Source organism: Meleagris gallopavo, chromosome 1 (genome assembly GCF_905368555.1).
Source record: "Meleagris gallopavo chromosome 1, MGAL_WU_HG_1.1, whole genome shotgun sequence".
Classification (NCBI taxonomy): Eukaryota; Metazoa; Chordata; class Aves; order Galliformes; family Phasianidae; genus Meleagris; species Meleagris gallopavo.
Window position 1 is genome coordinate 152,636,221 of NC_139404.1, and position 18,750 is coordinate 152,654,970.

At 40.3% G+C, this 18,750-nt stretch overlaps 1 protein-coding gene across 16 annotated transcripts in view; it reads right to left on the reverse strand.

Moving 5' to 3' along the window:
* LMO7 (LIM domain 7) overlaps window positions 1-18,232 on the reverse strand; it is a 131,583-nt gene extending 113,351 nt beyond the window's left edge. For 6 of the 16 annotated variants that reach the window (XM_085215719.1, XM_085215727.1, XM_085215723.1 and 3 more), the window contains exon 1: window positions 18,041-18,231. In XM_085215719.1, coding sequence (XP_085071845.1) covers window positions 18,041-18,181 — 141 coding nt within the window. In that variant the 5' untranslated portion in view covers window positions 18,182-18,231. Of the gene's footprint in view, window positions 1-18,040 lie in introns of all 16 variants that reach the window. The other 10 variants (XM_085215725.1, XM_085215722.1, XM_085215730.1 and 7 more) reach the window with 7 other exon arrangements.
* Window positions 18,233-18,750: the final 518 nt, after the last annotated feature.

Sequence of the window (18,750 nt, forward strand, 5' to 3'; positions counted from 1 at the left end):
TTGTGGCCAGTGGGAATAGAAGATTACATACTTAAGAAAAGTCGTACAAGCATTACAGAAGAAAATTTGAACTTGTCATTCTCCTCATTAATTGAGGATCTTTAGACTGATGCTCCAAGGAAATATTCAGCGGAGCCTCATTACAAAATCTTAAAACAGGAAGACTGGATGTAAAAAAAGGATGTTTAGGTACCTCCCAAGATGACATTAACTTTTTTCTTCAATAACAGACTTGGACTCCATTTGCAGCAAGCTCTGTGCAGTGCTGCTGCATTAAATGGGTGCTCACCACTCTCCATTGGTGTTGTATTTGTCCTGCCCATAGTTTGGCACCAGCTGGAGCATACACTGTTGCTGGCGTTGCAGTTGAAGACAAAACAGAGAAGGGGCTTAAATTGGAGGAAGGGAACTGTTATTATAAAGAGTTAAGAAACAGAAGGAACACTAGGTTACCGAGTTTATCAAAGCAGAAAACGGGTTAGTTAATTTAATTTGCAGCAAAGAAGATTGTCACATATTTGGATAGAAAAAATAACCAACATTAAGTACTATAGACCAGTTTGCCTGTTTTTAAGAGGTTAAAAAAAAAAAAAAAAACATACCAGGAATGGCCTAGGTATAAAAATATCTGGTCTTACAAGAGAGTGGTCACGATCTACATGACCTCTGAGCCCTGCACAGTTTCGACATGAAAGACATTATTACATAGTCTCATCATCTGAATACCAAACCAAGAGAAAACTCTTAGTTAAGCATGTATGCATCTGTGGGATTTAGGGCATAAGACAGAACAAAGAGAGCTTATGTCTTCTTGGTGTTGTTTTGGAAATTAAGTACATCACAGCAACTGTTCAGAAAACACAGTACGCTGAAAGTACAAAAATATCTACACACAAATCAATTTATTTTAAAATGCACACTCTAAACATCAAGTCAGAAATTAAAAAATAATAATAAAATGCTTCTTGTGATCTAACACTGTTAAAGCAAAAAAAGAAAATTCGTATACGCACGGATGGGGTGAACAAGCACTTCCCATCTCCCCTTAGACACAAGTACCTATAATTATACAGATCAGAATAATTACCATGTCTGAAGATGCATGTTTTAAATGGCACTTACACTATCATATATAACACAAACGAGACCTTTTATTACTAATGTAATGGTAAAAAAAAAAAGCATAGAAAAATAAGTTTTAGGAGAATTTAGAAACCAAGTTGCTAGCTGTATCCGCCATAATATATACATAGCATATGCATAGTAAAAAATTCTGCTTACAAAATAAATTATTCTATTCAGCCTGCTAATTCCCATCACTGGATGTGGATGGGTGTGGAAGAAACTGACCACTCATTATGCACAAGGTAATTGATACTGCATAGCTAAAGGAAAGTGCTGGCCTGGGACTGCTGGAGATGCTGTAGAAGGACCAAAGGGCAAGGTGGACGGGAGGGTTGCCTACACACTACTGATGCTTCCTGCATCTCCACCAATATTACTTGGTCCTATCAGACAACAATAGTTTCAATTTCTTTTTCTCAATATAAAGTTGTCTTTATCTGAAAACAAGAAAGTGTTAAAAATGGACTTAGAAGCTCTGAAGGACAACAGGATGTTTCTGGACACCTCCAGTTAGAGAACTATACAGGAGTAGGGTGAGTTCTTTGAAGAATCTCCAGAAACCACATTAGAAAAATAACAAGCTCGCTTTTATTTTTTGGAAGGGAACACTCAAAATAAGAACAATTTGGATTCCATTACACAACTTTTGGTCACAGGTGATACATGAATCCACCTGCTCAAGGCCTGTCAGTTCAGGCACACAAAAAACAATTTTTTTGCCACCTCAAGGCAGACAATGCAAGAATCCACACAATCTTTCTGCCAGAGGAAAGAATTGAAGGAATGTGGGATAAAAACAGGGATCTCAGGAATATCTGCTGTTCACAGCTCCATTAGAGAAATGGAGTCAGAAAGGTGAGAACAGACAGTTGTTGCCTGCCCCTTTACCAGTGAGCCAGAACAGTGCCCACATAACCCTGCCTCCAATTCTCAGTGAGGACATGGCTTTGCTACACTCTGGTTTGCCAGTGTTGCTGCTTCTCACCTTGCCTACATTTAGGGCTGGACAAGGCTCAAGTCTTTGGATAAATCCAGTTGCACTGCCATTTCAGTCCTGCACCACATTAACACTGATTTTAGGCAGAATTCACAGGACCCTGGACAGCTGAGACAACTCTTAGATTTGGTGAGCAAATACTTCATAATAGCAATAGCAACCTAAAAAAATCCCAAACATGGGAGTTAAAGGCTGGTAGATCACAAGTAGCTCTCTAGAGTTTTATTAGGATAAAACTTCTAAAGATATCGTGTCCCCCCCAAAACAAACAAACAAAACAACCCACAAACCAAAAACCAAACAAAACTAAACCAAAAAACCCACACAGTCAGAAAGCAGGGTGTAGTAAAGGCTACATATACCTGAATGTGTGCCAAATTCAGACTCTTGTCTCTGTCAAAAGGTCTGTCTATGAAAAGTGACTGTCAGGCCTTTATGGATCTATCAATAGAAACTGATGACTGGAGGTATGGGGTCAATAAAGACAACCTAAGGGTATGGCCCATCTTTCATTCAATGGCTTTCACTCAAAGCAAATTGAAAGTAATTATCATCCAAGAAAACTAAAAAAAAGAGGTTATTCTTACCAACATGGAAGAAAAAATATGTCTACAATGTAGATTCTCCAAATAATAACAATAAAAAAGTATAATGAAACAATTCTGAAAAAATCCATTCTATATTTATTTTAAAATTACTTGTTCCAGAATGAAAGCTTTCCCTTATAAACACTTTAATGGCAAGTTAAGAACCTCTGTAAACTACCTTCTGAACACTTGGATTACAGCAAGTCACAGCACACTGCAATGGAAGATGTTCTTTTCATCAAATCTAAAACTTTGCACAAAGTGAAGCTAGAAGAAGCAATAAACATTTTGCTGGCTAACAAAAGGTCTTATTAGTAAATGTTGATACCAGTGTACCTGCTAAAAAGAAAAATAATAACGTGGAAAATACTATGGCTGAAAATTCTTCATAGCTCTGTATAGTAATTTTGCAAACATTGCATTTCATGTGATGCTACTTAAAAATGCACAACATTGGTCAGATTAACAGAAAGTAACTGATACAAAATAACAGCTCTACTCCTCAATGCTATTCCTCCCCCCTTCCCCCTCCCCACATAAATGAAACATTTGTTCAATTCACAACATCTGAGCTTCAAATACACATTTTTTCAGTATGACTTAGAGAGGGTTATTTTAAGATGCTGGAATGTCATTAATTTGTGCCCCTTACCTCAGCAATTTGTAAATGATTAGCTCTAAAGCACTGAAACAAAGTAAAGCCTGTCTAAGCCCATTTTATCCAGCTACTAGTGTTTAATTTAAACATGATTTCAAGACACAATGCCAAAAATCAGCACATACTGCTTATTATAAAATAGAAAAGGAAGCCTGATGCACAATTACACACAAATACACACACACACGTATACACAAGAAGTTTAAAACTTTGTCCTTTTGAATTCCTGCCATTTCAGAGAAGCATCATGTTTCTGCTGGTAAGAAAACCCCCAAGGACCAAGTCTAGCTTGAGATGTCACTGTCAAACCCTTTCCTGTCAATATGAGGAGATGAATAGGAAAACGATTAAGCACCATGCTATCTAAATACTTATTTAGATTCCTGCACAAGGGGTCACAAGCAATCCAAAAAAGCTAAAAATGGTCTATTTCAGGAAAGAAACTGGAAGCTCAAGAAAGTTTGTGAGAGTTTGCCTCTGAGATACTCACCACAGCAGATTTGAATATGGCAGCAGACACTGCTTTGTGTTTGTTTAGATCTGTGAAACAGAACACACCTAAGGTTTTTTTTTTTTTCCCCATCCCCAAGAGTTCATTCATTCAACATCAAGGCTTTGGTCTGAAGTTTAAGGCCCTCTATTTTTTTGTTTTGTTTTAGGCTAGCCTTAAAGAAGCAGTGAACTGGTAACACCATTCAGCAAGAAATACAAGTTACCCTGTTCTTGGGCACCTCAAGAATGCATTTATTTCAAGTTCTTCAAGTCTGAGGGGAAAAAATGTGTATATATATAAATGTGAACTTCAAAAATTTTCTGCTGTAATGAATGACTTGCACTAACTAGAATTTAAAGGAGGATAATCACTATAAAAGAACAGAAAAAAAAATAGTAAAAAGTGTGGCTCCTGTACCTTTATCTGCCCCAACCAACTTTCAAAGAGCAACAAGCATTTTAGCTGGATATTTTTATTACAGTTTCCTGAGGATTTGTTTTTTAATGATTCTAAGGTCTTACTTATTCAAAAGGATGTTGAAGACAAAGGACCTCACAGGGTCACAAGAAATCTGAAAGAGATTGTCTAAAGAGAAAAGTATTCTAGATCAAGAGAAATGAAAACCATCTAAATCCCAGGTGTGGTTTTTGTTTGTTTTAAGAAAAAGTCTACTTTTATTTATTTAGAACTGTTATCTGGATTTTTTTTTTTTAATGTTTATCAATTTAAAAGGTATGCTAACAAGGGTGGTATCACACTACAGCACAGAACCCCTATCTGGGATATCCATAATCCATAATTCCATAATCCCAGAACAGTGATTTCAAGTTTTCAGTCTCTTCCATAGCAATTATTTTTCTCCCCTCCTGAAAATACTTTCTCTCTTGTGTTTAAAGTTCACATACGTAGGCATCCTGCTCCAATAGCTCTGAGCAGAGATCTTCCCATTCAACTCAGTATGGCTATTTCCCACTTCTGATGGAGGACAGCAAAGCCATCAGGTCACTTAACATCCAACGCAACAAATGCCAAATCCACCAGCACACATACAAATGGAAGTCAGCAGAAAGTTGCAATACATTAATTCACCACGATGCTGAGTTTAATTCAAACATCACTAAAGGAAATCTAGAGAAGATAGGAAACAAGACTGATTTCAGGACTGTAGCACGAGTTACAGCAGAAGGTCCACATGAGGATATTCAGAACAGAGAAAACCCCACTCTCTACAGACTGCTTTTGATCTGGAACTTAAACAATCTTTATTTGATCTAAAAACCACACACATGCCCCCCAACACCCATTTTCCAGCCACTGCACTACAGCAGACACTCAGCACTAAACATCTTCAACTTTCTCCCCCGCAAGCTTAATCTCCACATTCCTAAACAAATATTAATAATAAAATAAATTTGTGTGGTTTTCATTTAAGGGGGTAATTAAGATTTCAGTTTAGCAGCTGATTTTTACTTGGCCTTAGACCAAGAGGAGCTTGAAAGAAACTATTACACAAGAATAAGATTCTGAATAATCTTTTAAGTTATTAGTGGCAGCTTGATGTGGCCCTCAGACTTCAAAGAGCCCTTTATAAGAAAATAGGACAAAGTCAGAAGTCTTCAACATCGCTTACGATAAATAAGATAGATAAATTTCTAGGTACTAGAAAGTTGATGCTTTCTGATGAAAGCAAATTAGAACAGACTGAACTTTGCATGAGCTTCATCAACATTTTAGAAACCTTGAATTATCCCATAGGTTTTTGAATATAAGATGACTAATTTGGAAAGTAAACAGCAAATATTTCAGTAACAGAAGAATTCAGATCAAGTTTCTGCTATCTGACTGTCAACAGATGCTTGAGAGAACACAACACCAGATTCTAGCAGAACATATGTCTAGGCATTTCCTGCCAACTTACAAAGAATGCATCAGGTCCTGCCATTCTGGGCACGCACAGTTTGTAATCTCTTAGTTTTCTACTGTCCATTCTTAAATATTTCCATTTCCCCAGTTATGAACACACTGGTATGCAGACAAAACTGATGGTCCTTAGAGATGGCATTAGAGGAATTGCATGTCAAGGTCTACTACTAAATAACTACACTTCTGATAATTAGACCACATAGAAACACAAGGATCTTCCCCTTACCAGAATTCACTGATGAAAAAAAAAAAAAGCAACAACATATGCTTTAAAATTAGCGTAGTGTGAAATGAGAAGCACGAACCTTCAAGTGGAAAGCTGCCTAATGTAATTTTGACAATTACCATTTAATTTAAGAAGCAGATCAAAGAAGCGCATCATTTACATTCTTCAAACATTAAGTTTTCAAGATCAAAGACCTCAAGTATTTCCAGACTGCATATATGGGAGTAACTTGGTTAGAATAATGAACCTATGCAGAGAGAGAACACAAGCTGCTGGTTTGCTCTGTGCAGCAGTTTCCCCATTGTCTGAGACTGTAACAAGTGGTGTCTGCAAATCAGCAAGCTCTGTTTGACACTATATAAATAGAAGCAAGAGGCTTCAGGCTCTAAATCAGCGTTACACCAAGGTTCTGACTGCTGGAGACCTCCCTCCCTGGAACCAGTCACTGCTTCAGAGATTTTTCACAACTTCAGGCTGACAGCTATGGCTTAACAGCACACATACAATGTTCCAGAGGTCATTAAAGACTTTACTGCTGGTCATTGTAGTACTGAAACAAAACTGTGTTTTTATGGCAGTGCTCTTACCTAATAACGCCAGAAGTTCAATAGCAAGAAGTGCACTATATAGATATTCCAAAACATGTCAGTGTAAAGGTAAGGAAAGGAAAAAAAAAAACCTATCATCAACAAAATTGATGTTTTAATGACCACTGGAAGTCTCTCCAACAGACAGCAGACTCTGGTCAAATTCAGTGTAAAGCAGAAAGTGTCCTGGCACTTATACCCAGGAAACAATCAAATATTTAGTTCATGCTTCACAGTTTCTACTTCAAGATTCACAGTTACTACTGAGGCCTTTCAAAAAACGTGACTCGGAATTCAAGATTAAAACCAGATTTTCCTAGCAGAAACCTAAAAAGCATTACTGATGTAAAACCTGCTCTTAAAACAACAGAATACCATTAAAGTTGATCAGGAAACAAGAGCTGCTCACAGAATTTGAAGAGACTTCTTTTATTAAGTCAAGAAGCGTTACATCATAAATACAGCAATATTCAGCTCCTGATTATTAATGTTATCATAGTATGCAATAAGAAAAGCTGTGGTTTTCAATCCTCAAAATCCTCAGTACCGCCCATTGGACTGGTGACAACGACAGGATGGATTTTTTTTTTTTTTTTTTTTTTTAAATCTGCACCTCCCTCACACTTCTCACTTCTTCAGGAGGAAAACTGACTTTTTACACAGACTGACAGCAACAGGACAAGAAGGAATGGTTCTAAACTAAAAGAGGGTAGATTCAGGTTAGATGTTAGGAAGAAATTCTTCACATAAAAAGTGGTGGGGCGCTGCCACAGGCCGCCCAGAGAACTGGTTGCCCCATGAACTGGGCAGCCTCATCTGGTGGGTGGCAGCCCTGCCCACGTTAGGGAGTTGGAAATAGGTGATTTTTTAAGGCCCTTTTCAACCCAAGCCATTTTGTAATTCTATGAAAAACATGAAGAGGATTTAAAGCAGTTTGCTTAAAAGAAGATTCTGATACACATTTCTCACGGTAAGGATATTACATTCCACAACTAAGGTTAACAAGCTCTTAGAGATGAACAGCAACTGTGTTTTTATAATAGCTGAGGAACCTGTGTATTATTAGAACTCTCAGAAACAAGTTTTCTGACAGACAAAAGAAACTAAATAGAAGCATGTTCTGTACTTTCTTTTCCCAGAAAACAGTTGTTGAGCGCTACCAAGACTCATTAGTTGATGAAAAAGATTAGCTGTGTCCAGTGAAATTAACTCACAGTATCCTAGGTTCAAAGGACAGTTATGGTGCACAAGGCCATGGAATACATGGGTATTCATGCTAAATGCAAATTAGCTGACATAATTTTCTGTGTTACTGTGGCCACATTTCTTCATACAGACAACCAAGGTCGGGCAGATAGGAATATCCAAAGGTCTTAAACCTGCATCTCTGCCAAAAATTAAATCCACAATGTGCAATTTAAGCAACATTATACACATCTGTAGATCAAAACATTGGTTAATTGACTAAGAATTGGCACATATCACATCTATCTTGACAAGCAGTCTACAAAGTGTTCATTTCCAAACAGTACTACTGCTTGCCTCAAGAAGAAATGAAGACACTTTTTTACCTGAGTGAAAGAGCATATGCCAGGATGGGGATAAGAGTCTCAAGATCCAGATCTCCTCTCCACACACTCCCCAGTAATAACATCTGTTAAACCGAGCCTGTATCAGATTCATCACCTCCCAGACTCCATGCAATAGTGACAAGTAAGAATAAGGATAACACATTCATAACAGTGCTAGAACATATTAGTTAGAGATAATGCCCTAGGAAATTAGAAAATAAAGAACTGTGGTGAGAAAGGCAGGCAGACCTTTAAAAACAGATGATAGACATCAACATCCTTCACATTTCACTCCCCTCCATCTGAAAGATAGAAGATTTCTGTCACAGTATCACAAAACACACCCTCCTCTATCCTGCCTCCAAGGCTGAAAGTAGAGGAAAGGCAGCAACCCTGTGAGTCACCCCTGGAAGTCTGCACACATCAAACATCTACTCACCAGATACTGGGAACAAATTACTGTCAGCCTACCAGTTCCATGCCTCTGCAGAAAAACACTGCTCCAAACTTACATTTTGTTGCCATGATTAATAGATATGGTTCTTTCAAGTGACTTGCCCACATATGAAGACCAAATCTTGCTGCTGAAATGTGCACTATTTTTCAATCTGACAAAATTAATCATCATACTGAGAACCAGACGATTAATAGCACTGCTCTTCAGTAATATATATCCTAAGTTTAGGATAAGAACCTGCTCACTATAAATTTCAAGGAAAGCTAATTTACACAAGGAAAGATCAAAGATTCCACTGGAAAATGGAATGTCACAAGCTGGGAAGGTAAGAAAGAAAGGGAAGGAAAGAAAGAAAGAATCGTGTGCACACATTTTCAGCCAGAAGTTAAAATAGGCTTTCATGCCCAGTGGTAGGTAAAATAGATAAGGTACTAATTTTACAAACACAAAATTTAAAAGTAGATTAAGTGAGAATTAGAATAAATTCATAAATTTAGAATAGAGTGAGACAGCATTCCTTACCCTCCCATCTTTTAAGTACCCCAAATGCAAAACAGTGCATTCAAGCCAATACTTTCTAGAAAAATTCTTAACTGAAATACTCACAAAGCAAGAAATTCACTCCTGTAACAAGAAAAAGTAGCTATTTCCAAATAATCTTAGAAGCGTATTTCTCATCCTCATATTACCAATCTTTCTCCTCTGTCATTCCTCTACAGCACAGGGTTCCCAAATGTAGACACCAACACTTGACATGCAGAACTTCCTGGAGTCTTCGGCAATGCTCCCAAATGAGATTACAACCCACATCTGCAAGCCCTATCCCAAAGTCACAGAGGACTTTTTGATTTTATCAGATGCATGGAAGCTAGGTCATTAGTGAGCAACCTGGTCTTTGCATTTTAATGGGGATTTGTCTTTGAAAAATCTGTCCACACACAAGGCTCACACTAGTGAAGCAATACCTTCCTGAATAATCATTAAGTCAATGTTTATTATATCAGGCTTTTTTTTTTTTTCCTTCACAGCATCAGGCAAATGTCTGTGAAAGATATCTATCTGTACCTGAAGCTCACGCCTTCTTCCTCACCCCATTTTTAGCCAGCCCAAATAAAAGCAACTCAATACTATCTTTTTATTGAATGCATAAAACTCAGTCAAGATACCCACCTGTGGCCTTTCAAAAAAATTACATAAAGGCTTTTAGCCAGCTAAGACAAATAATATCATTGTTAGAACCCTTTCCTATTTCTGATCAACTGATCTAATTGCAAGATGCTCCTGTTCATCACAGGGGAGTTGAACTATACAATTGTTATGGGTCTCTTCCAACTCAAATTTATGATTCTATGACCCTATTTGCAAAATAATCTAAAAAAAAAAAAAAAAAAATCAGATGACTAGCTCATTTTTCATCAGAATCAGGTTTTCAGGTGCACTGAGAATGTACGTTTTGTCAGAGGTGGCATTTACACAAAGACAGCACAACACAAGCAGGTACAGAATTTTTTCCTGGAGTGGAAATGCAGCTTCACCTAACCTGAAACAGCATCTAAAGAAGCACTTCAAGGCAGTGCAACAGCTGTTGCTACAAAAACCACACACCCATAATGTCAAACCTTGATCTTAAGTTTTCTTCATATTTTCCACAGTCACTTTGACATCTGGCTTCATTTGCTTGTATTCTTTATTGCATCATGATTTACTAACTGATAGTCTTTTGAGCACATAGAAACTCTCAGAACCAACTCCACAAACTGGATTTTTCAAATTCCTTCCTGAAGGAAATAAATAAATGAGAAATAGCGGGGCCAATAAAACACTTCCAGGAAAGAATTTGCAGGTAAGGCTGGAGATAAGATCTGGGATTCAATTGTGCCTATCAATGGCAGCTGATTGCTACAGAACTGCTAGGCCAGACAGCCCAACATCATTTAAGGGATCATCTCTCAAACCATGAAACTCCAACAAGCTGCAAAGGCTGCTTCTGCCATAGTGGAAGCTGGTTTATAAGCATATCAAATTCTCTCAAATGCCTCAACTCAGAAACTCCTGGCAGAGTTTCTACTTAAAACAGTTTCAACTGTATTTATAAGGCTTATGAAATTAATCCTGAAAAAGTTCTTTATGGACGTAAGCCAGACTCCCTAATTCAGGTGTCTAGCTTATACCTCAACCCCAGGCACTCAGTGAATGACTCCCAAGTCATGTAATGAAGAGAGGCAGGTAATGAGCAGAAGCAGGTGATTCGAGAGGCCTCTAGGCTTGTCTAAATTCAGTTGTCTGCTTTTTCATCATCTGCATGGAGAACTTGCATCAGCTTGGATGCAACTAATGACTTGCTACCAAAATGTGAGCTCAGCCATTGCTATCACCTGCCTGGTGTGAGCATGGAGGCTGTCACCTCCCAGGAGCCAAATGCTACAAAGCCAATACTGAATCAATTGCTTCTCCTCACACCCTGTTTTCTTCTTGATTTTACACATGCTACTAACCTAAATCACAATCAAGAAGGTCTCTATCATCAGATGGACTTCCTGAACCAAGTTGCCAGAGCCACTGTCACCACAAGAGGAGTCAGGAGAAGCATAGGCCAAGTGCTGGAGTTTCACCTACACCTCACAGTACCATAGAAACCACACTACTCTTGGAGGACAGGCTGATCCAATGTTCAAAATTTTCTTTATGTTATTTGAATTTATTCCAAGTTAGATATTCATTTAAATATGTTATATGAGAATGATTATGACTTTTTTTAGCCAAAGTATTAGTAGCTGTTTCTCAAAATTAGTACATTGAGTTTATTTTCTAATGAAACCATAAAGGCTGGAAAAGACCACTAAAACCATCTAGTCCAACCATCAGCCCATCACCATCATCTTCACTCAGTGCCACACCTACATGTTTCTTGAACACCTCTGGGGATGTTAACTCCATCACCTCCCTGGGCAGCCCGCTCCAACACCTCAGTACTTTCTCAGAAGATATTTTCCCTAACATCCAGCCTGAATAACCTGGTGCAGCTTGAGTCCATTGCCTCTCATCCTATCCCTGTTACCTGGGAGAAGAGGCTGATCCTCACTTCAGTACAACCTCCTTTCAGGTAGTTGTAGAGAGCAAATAGTAATGATTTGGAGCTGAATATGACTTCCACATTAGCTGGCAGGAAAGCAAAAAGAAAGCGCCAACATATCTTGTACTGGAAAACAAAAAAAAGCACATCTCAAATCTCATGCCCTCCTAAGACAATTCCAGACACAAATGCTGAAATTATGTTTCTTTTCAAAATGTATCACAAATGAAGGCTTCACAGCTACTTAACTGGAAAGTAATACAGTATAAGACATATCCATACATCCTTCTTTTCACTGGGGGGAAGGAAAAAAAAAAATCTTGCACTATTCATTAAAGGTTAGATTTGCAACTGCTTACAGAAGCTCATAGTAAAAGCAATCAAAGAACTTACTTTAAAGTAACTTACTGCATTCATTTCAAATGAAATTTTCCACTAACTGACAGCATTTAGATATGTAAAAAACAGCAAAAACAAAACACTCCTTCCAAGCTAATTCATGTAATAAAAAAGGTGTGTCAAGCACAAACCATAGGTTAGCAGAAGCATTTCTAGCACACTGTCTCAGAACACACATCAACTTGCATTAAACAGCTGGAGATGGAAAATCCATTTTATAAATTATAGTTAAATTTAGGTCAGTCTCATTAAAAAAAAAAAAAAAAAAAAAAAAACCAAAACCAACCAACCAACCAAAAAAAACCCACCATTTTCTTTTGCTTTAATTTCTTCCTAGCTTAAGGAAAAGAAAAAAAAAAATCCCTCCTCAGGACTCAGGAGTGAAAAGAACTTAAAAGAGAGGGAGTGGTAGGTACAAGGAACAGCTGGAGTGTATCTGATTCTTAAAACACAATAAACCCAAGTGTTTTCCAAAGCGCAGCAAAGACAGTCTAATGCAGTATACCGACATGCTCTTTAAAACCTTTAGTAATTGAACCAAGAAAAGTGTTTAACAAAGAAAAGGTGCTAAAAGAAGCCTACTGTAATCCAAACAAGTCGAACATGGAAATCATCATCTCACCTCCTCCTCCAGACTACAAGAGGAAAACATACTTGACCTCACGAAACTAAAGGAAACTAAAGAAAGATCAGCTCACAGTTCCAAAACAAAAAAGGCAGGAAGAGAAGAACAACAGTAACTCCACAACTGACTCGAGTTGGTAACCACATAATACAAAACAAAAGAAAACTCCAGTCAAAGTTTTCTGTAGAACTCCTTAAATAGCACTGCATTTTCCATATGTATACGGCATTACTATCTTCAACGAGTTAATAATTACCCATAAAGTGCCTGCAGATGCTGATTTCATATAAAATATAAAAACAATGCTGAAAACTACAAAGAGGCAACTGTCCACAAAGGAAATAGCTCAGCCAAAAGCTCTGCATGCCCATCACTCAGTTGTGCAAAGACTGACTTCAGCCATCTAAGAAATGAGAATGCAGTTAGCTTGAAAAAATAAATAAATAAATATACATAAAACTCACCTTGTAGACTACTAGAAATTGATTTTACTTGTTTTCCAGGAAAAAATAAAAATAAAAAAATCAGCCCTGTTTTTCTCTCAAACATACCTCCCTATATTCCACAAATATCCTTCCCAAGAATCAGGAGGATGGGACAAGGTAATAGCGATATTCACCCAGATAAAACAACACTGTCCTCTCTCCATCCAAATCATCATATTGCTATGCCAGCAATACGACATTTTGTCAAAGTGCTTTCATAGTTTGCAGCCAATGAAAACATTATTTCTAGGATTTACATTCCTATAGTACGTACTTAACAGCATGTATACTTTCTGTATCAATTCACATTTGTATATTAATTGGATACACTTAAATGCAGTCCATGCAAGGGCTCCCTGCCAACAACCTACACACAATAACAAAGTACTGATGCAGATACCTAATGGAGGCTTAAATATATCCCTCATGCAGAAGTGAGCCAGAAGTTTGGCTGGAGTGCTGCAAGTTCTCCAGAACCCAGCCCACCCAGGTTTTATGACTTGACAGAATTAGCTGCTATTAGACATGGCTTAGGCAACACAATACACAGGATTTGCCTTTTCTTTCAAAGATCTTTCACTCTGGCACCATTCCGGACATTGATGGGCTCTCTGCACACCACCTGAAAATACCTTATTCCAAGAAAATAAGGTATTCCAAGAACAAAGAAAAACCTTTTCATAATGAATTAGTACCACTGAAATAAATGTACTACGAGAACAGGATTTGAACAGTAAGACCAGCTTCTATCTCTACAGTTACTTCTCCCATCTGCCATCCCAGACTGTATGCATTAGATTCATGCTTCAGGGAAAAACAAAGCCAAACAACCACTGAGGTAGGATCTTTATGCAAATAAAGAAAAAACATTGCTGCTAGATCTTGTGCTGCATTTGCAGAAGCCATAAAAATATACAGTAGAAAGGCAGGCTTTGAATGATTTCAACAAAAAGAAGCATTTGGTGACCACATGTCAGAAACCATTCATTGGATTTGATTGCTATACAGTTAGTCCAAACCAAAAGATTTTTGTAAGCAGTACTAGCTCTCCAGTACTTTTTATCCTCTATCCAGTACTCTTTTTATCCTGAAGCTGACCTTTCTCTCCAAGCAGCTCCTCAAATTTGCTTTTCAACTTTTCTGGGCAAGGGCGTATGCATGTATGCACTTCTCTTCCCTGGTAAAAGGCAAAAAGCAACATCCAAAACATGACAAACATTTTTAAATTACAAAGGAAGATAGTTTTTTGACTCTGAAAAAGCACATTGTAATGCAATAATAAATGAAATCGCTCATACACACAAGAGTATACAGGTAGTGCTGGACTATTTTACTGCCTATGTAATGGCCGTGGGCAAGATTGGAACAGCAAAGCTGTGCTCGTTACACTCTAGGCACACTGAGGTCCCTCTCTTATCTTAAGAAATCTCAGCAGCAAAATGCCCCTCTACATCAACACTGGGCAGCATTAGTGACAGAAAGGCCTCTCCCGTTACACGTTGTGAGGAACAGACCCCAGACTAATGGATTCCACTTGCAGTCCTAAGACTGATGCTTTCAATGGCAGCATTAAATTAAATCAGTAACCTTCAGGACTTCAGTAATACCAGCTCAGCCACGGGGGGAAGAATATCAGATGTTGAGAGGCTGTCTAACAGTTTGCAATACTTAAAGTTGTTTGGCCCAACATCTCGTTTTCACTTCAATGGTTTTGTCTAAGTCTCTGGTTTTCCTGGAGCTGTTTTGCTTCACTCCAGCAACTCATTCAGGCACACGCACTCTTTCCACTTTCCCACTCTCCCTCAGACAGAATTTGTACATGGCATGCATTTGGCTGCTTTAGGGAAAAAAAAAAAAAAAAAAAAAAAAAAAAAAAAAAAAAGGGAGGGGAAAAAAAAAAGAAAAAGAAAAAGAAACCCAAGCTATATTCGCCCCAGGGCACTCTAAGTAAAGATTTACAGACTTCGGGTCAGGTTTCAAGTTACTTTAGCAAACAATTTCAAACCATAGACATTCACCTGAAGATTAGGGTTCATTTAAAAGACAGAGCACGAATGTAAAGCAGAGTGGTTTTTACAAGAAAACAGCCCACTTGAGCTCCTTTAACAGTGCTGGGTGTTTTGGGGAGAGGGCCCATGTTCCAGTGCATACATGGACGTGGAGGGGGTCTGAGGAGAGGAAGAGGTTGGATTGCCCTCCCACATCTTGGGCTGAGTGCAAGGAAACAGCCCTGGCAGTGTGGGCTAGTTCATAGCTGGAGAAGGCTGGGTTTTGAGGAATAGCTTTGGCTCTCTAAAATTATAATACGGAACAGAACCTAATAAAATTATTATAAAGCCTGGATATTTCTAGCTTTGGCAAACACAGCTGTACCTTACAGTGCCTTCTCCTAAGCTGTTATTTCAGTGCTCTGTTCAGGTCTTAGCACACACCATGTGCCCAGGCAAGGTGCTCCAAAAAGGTCGAGCTGTGTGTGACTCTGAGCAGCAGCAGTTGTTTCATGCACAGCTCAGAAGACCCAAAGCCCAGATACAAGAACCCAACAGTACCGACCAAGGCTGGGCTCCACAAAAGCCATCAGCATGGGAGCACCTGACAGGAGTCAGAGTTTTGTACAGAAAATAACTACTCTCTCACTGAAGCCCATGTGCGAGGCCATCAACTCTGCAAGAGTGACTAATCGTCCCAATTAGAAGCTTGTATACCTAGATTAGCAGCAGCATTCCCCACCAGTTCTCCACCATACACAAGAACTCTTTTACAAGAGGCTTGGGAATGTGGCTTCGTAAAGACTAGAGGCTTCATCTGTATTAACATAAAACACACTTGAACAACAACAAAATAATTTTTAAAAAAGAGAATGGTTTCCAGTGTATTGAGGTATGGGTTTTCTTTCCCCTTTTTGTTTAATTCCCTCCCACCTTGGCAAACACTCATTTCTGTAGCAGAATCACTCATTACCCTCAGCTTCAGTTCTGGTGCTCAGGCTAACCAATTTATTTCTCTTTAAATCTGGGAAAATAAGAAGTTCTTTAGTGAAATACAGAAGTATGCCGACATTGATTTTATTAGCAAAGCAAAGCATGAACAGTTCACAGAGTGCTCGTTTTGCTCATTGTCTTAAAAATATATGAGGTAGTGTTTGCATGCTTTCATCTTGCTCTAGAGTTAGGGGAAACTGGCACGCAAAACCTTACTGAAACATTCAAAAGCCTATAAATATTTGGGAATCTGCCTGACCTTCAGAACTAATTGCTGGATCATTAGGATTGAGGGTTGCTTCAGGTTTCACTTTCAATCACATGTGTACCAGAGCTTGCACCGAGGCTCACAAAACCTCGGGACGTCTCATTACTCTAAAAATATCTTTATTCTTCCTATAGAACGGAAATGGTTGGCTGCGTGTTTTCAGTCCGTCTGGATTTCAAGAGCTGAGCCATACAACAGACCCACTGAAATGGAAACCTCACTTCATACTGAAATAAATATTTACATTTCCCTTCAATAATACAGATTTTTTTAACATCCTGTTTATCAATACCTTCAGGTTTACAAGTCACTCTGTTTAAAATAAAAGTTTATCCAGGGGGTAAGCTTAGAAGTTTTTCTCATTTTAAAAGGAGAAAGGCTTTCACATCACAGAAACAAAGTATGAGGGTGCACATCTGATGGGGCAGGGAGGGAGCTGAGTGCATGCTGACTTCCTATTATAGAATCAAGAGCATAGACTTCACACTTCCACAGCATGGCTATCTCTCCCATTTGCTGCTGCTTGGTGGAAAGATGCTTTGATGGATGCTACAGTTAGCCTACAGCAAGTGGATAAAATAAATAAATGAGCCCTTAAGAGTAGCTTTGTGATATTATATAATTTCATAATCATCTAAAATAAGCTTTGCTAATTTAAGAAGAGGCAGTGCAAGAAATACACAGACGAGAGAGGAGTACTTTTAGTGACTTAGGCTCGTGGATAGAGCTTGCACACACGGGAAAATCAGGACTGCTTTAACTGCTGAAACCCATAGACGCCAAGCACAGACCGGGCACCTGAGGCAGTTTTATGACACCCGTGCCGTGCGCTGGGCTCGCAGCTCTCTGCCGATAGACTTTAAGCACCAGATATCATCTTTTACAGATAAAACCAAGCAGCCCGAACTCAGGTTTTGGAAAGCCCGCAAAGACGCGGTTTAAAAACAACGAGTAACACCCTCTTTTGAACGTTTGCTCTTCAGAAAGTTAGAGGCAACATCCTTCCAACAGCATAAGCTGTCCCGACGTGCCCCGTCCCGCACGGCTCCGCCCGTGCCCACATCGCACTCAAGTGCGGCCGTTCGCAGCCGTTCCCCGCTGCAACGAGCGCACAATGAGCGCAGGAAGGCACGCGTTTATGTCAGGCTGCGCGCAGTCCGACAGCAGCGTTTGAAAAAAAAGAGAAGAAAAAAAAAAAAGAGAGAGAGAAAAAAGTAGGAGAAAAGACCGTGTTTGCAGGTTAGCGCTTCTTAAAATCTTCACCGGCAGGAAGAGAAGCGCCTTTAATCCCAGCCGCCTCAGAGCGGCGAAGAACTAACTAAAGAGAACGGCAAGCAATCAGAAATCTCGAGCCTCAGTTACAGGCGGACAGCCCCACCGGCCTCTTAAGTGTATTTGGGGAGGGGAGCGGGCCAAGACCCACACGCCTGCTGAGAGCAGCAGCCGTTCACAAACAAACTCGGGGAGCTCTCCCCCTGTTCGGCGGGGTACAGCGCTACGGGCGGGGAGACAGCGAGCCCCGGGGTAGGCAGAGGGGCACAGCCCTGGGGCGGGGCGGGGGACGCAAAGCCGGGCAGCGCCTCACCTCCACCCATCGCTGCGCCTCTGCGAACGCCGCCTCGCAGCCGCACTCGGCATCCTCTCTGCCGTCCATGGCCGGGAAAAAGAGCGGGTGGCGAGCACTCGGTCCTCCGCCGGGACGGGCGCGCAGAACAGCCGCTGTCATTCAGCCGCCGCCTTTTAACGCTCCCGTCGCCGTCTCCACCTCCTCCCCTTCCTTCTCCTCCTCCCCCCGCTCCCGGCAGGGAGCTCGCTAGCGCTCGGCGGCCGCAGGAATGCCAGGAAGCCGCTCGCTGTAAAACAACACCGCGCCCGTCCGGGAGGGGCTCAGGGGCCGCGGTCCCCGCCCGCCCCCGTGCCCCCGGCGCCCCCCGTCTGCCCACCAGGCGGGGGCGGCCCTGGCGCATACCGGGAATTGCTGGGCACAATCACACCTTTCAGCGCTGCCGGGGCCCCGCCACCTGCCCCGGCCCGGAGCTCCCGCTGTCCGCCCCAGGCCTGGGACTGCTCCTTGACCGAGCTCGGCTCGCAGTGACGGCGCGGGACCGACACCTCGCGTGGGAACCACGTTGCGAGCTCCCACTGTGACCAAGTGGCGAAGCTCAGGTGTGAGGCAGCAGTGCTTCCTGTTGCACCTGAAGGTCATTTACCCAGCTCTGGTCTTGCTTTCAGTACCACTCTTACAGCACAGAAACCACTGCTGGGTCTCCTCCCCTGTGCATCGCTACTTCCTCA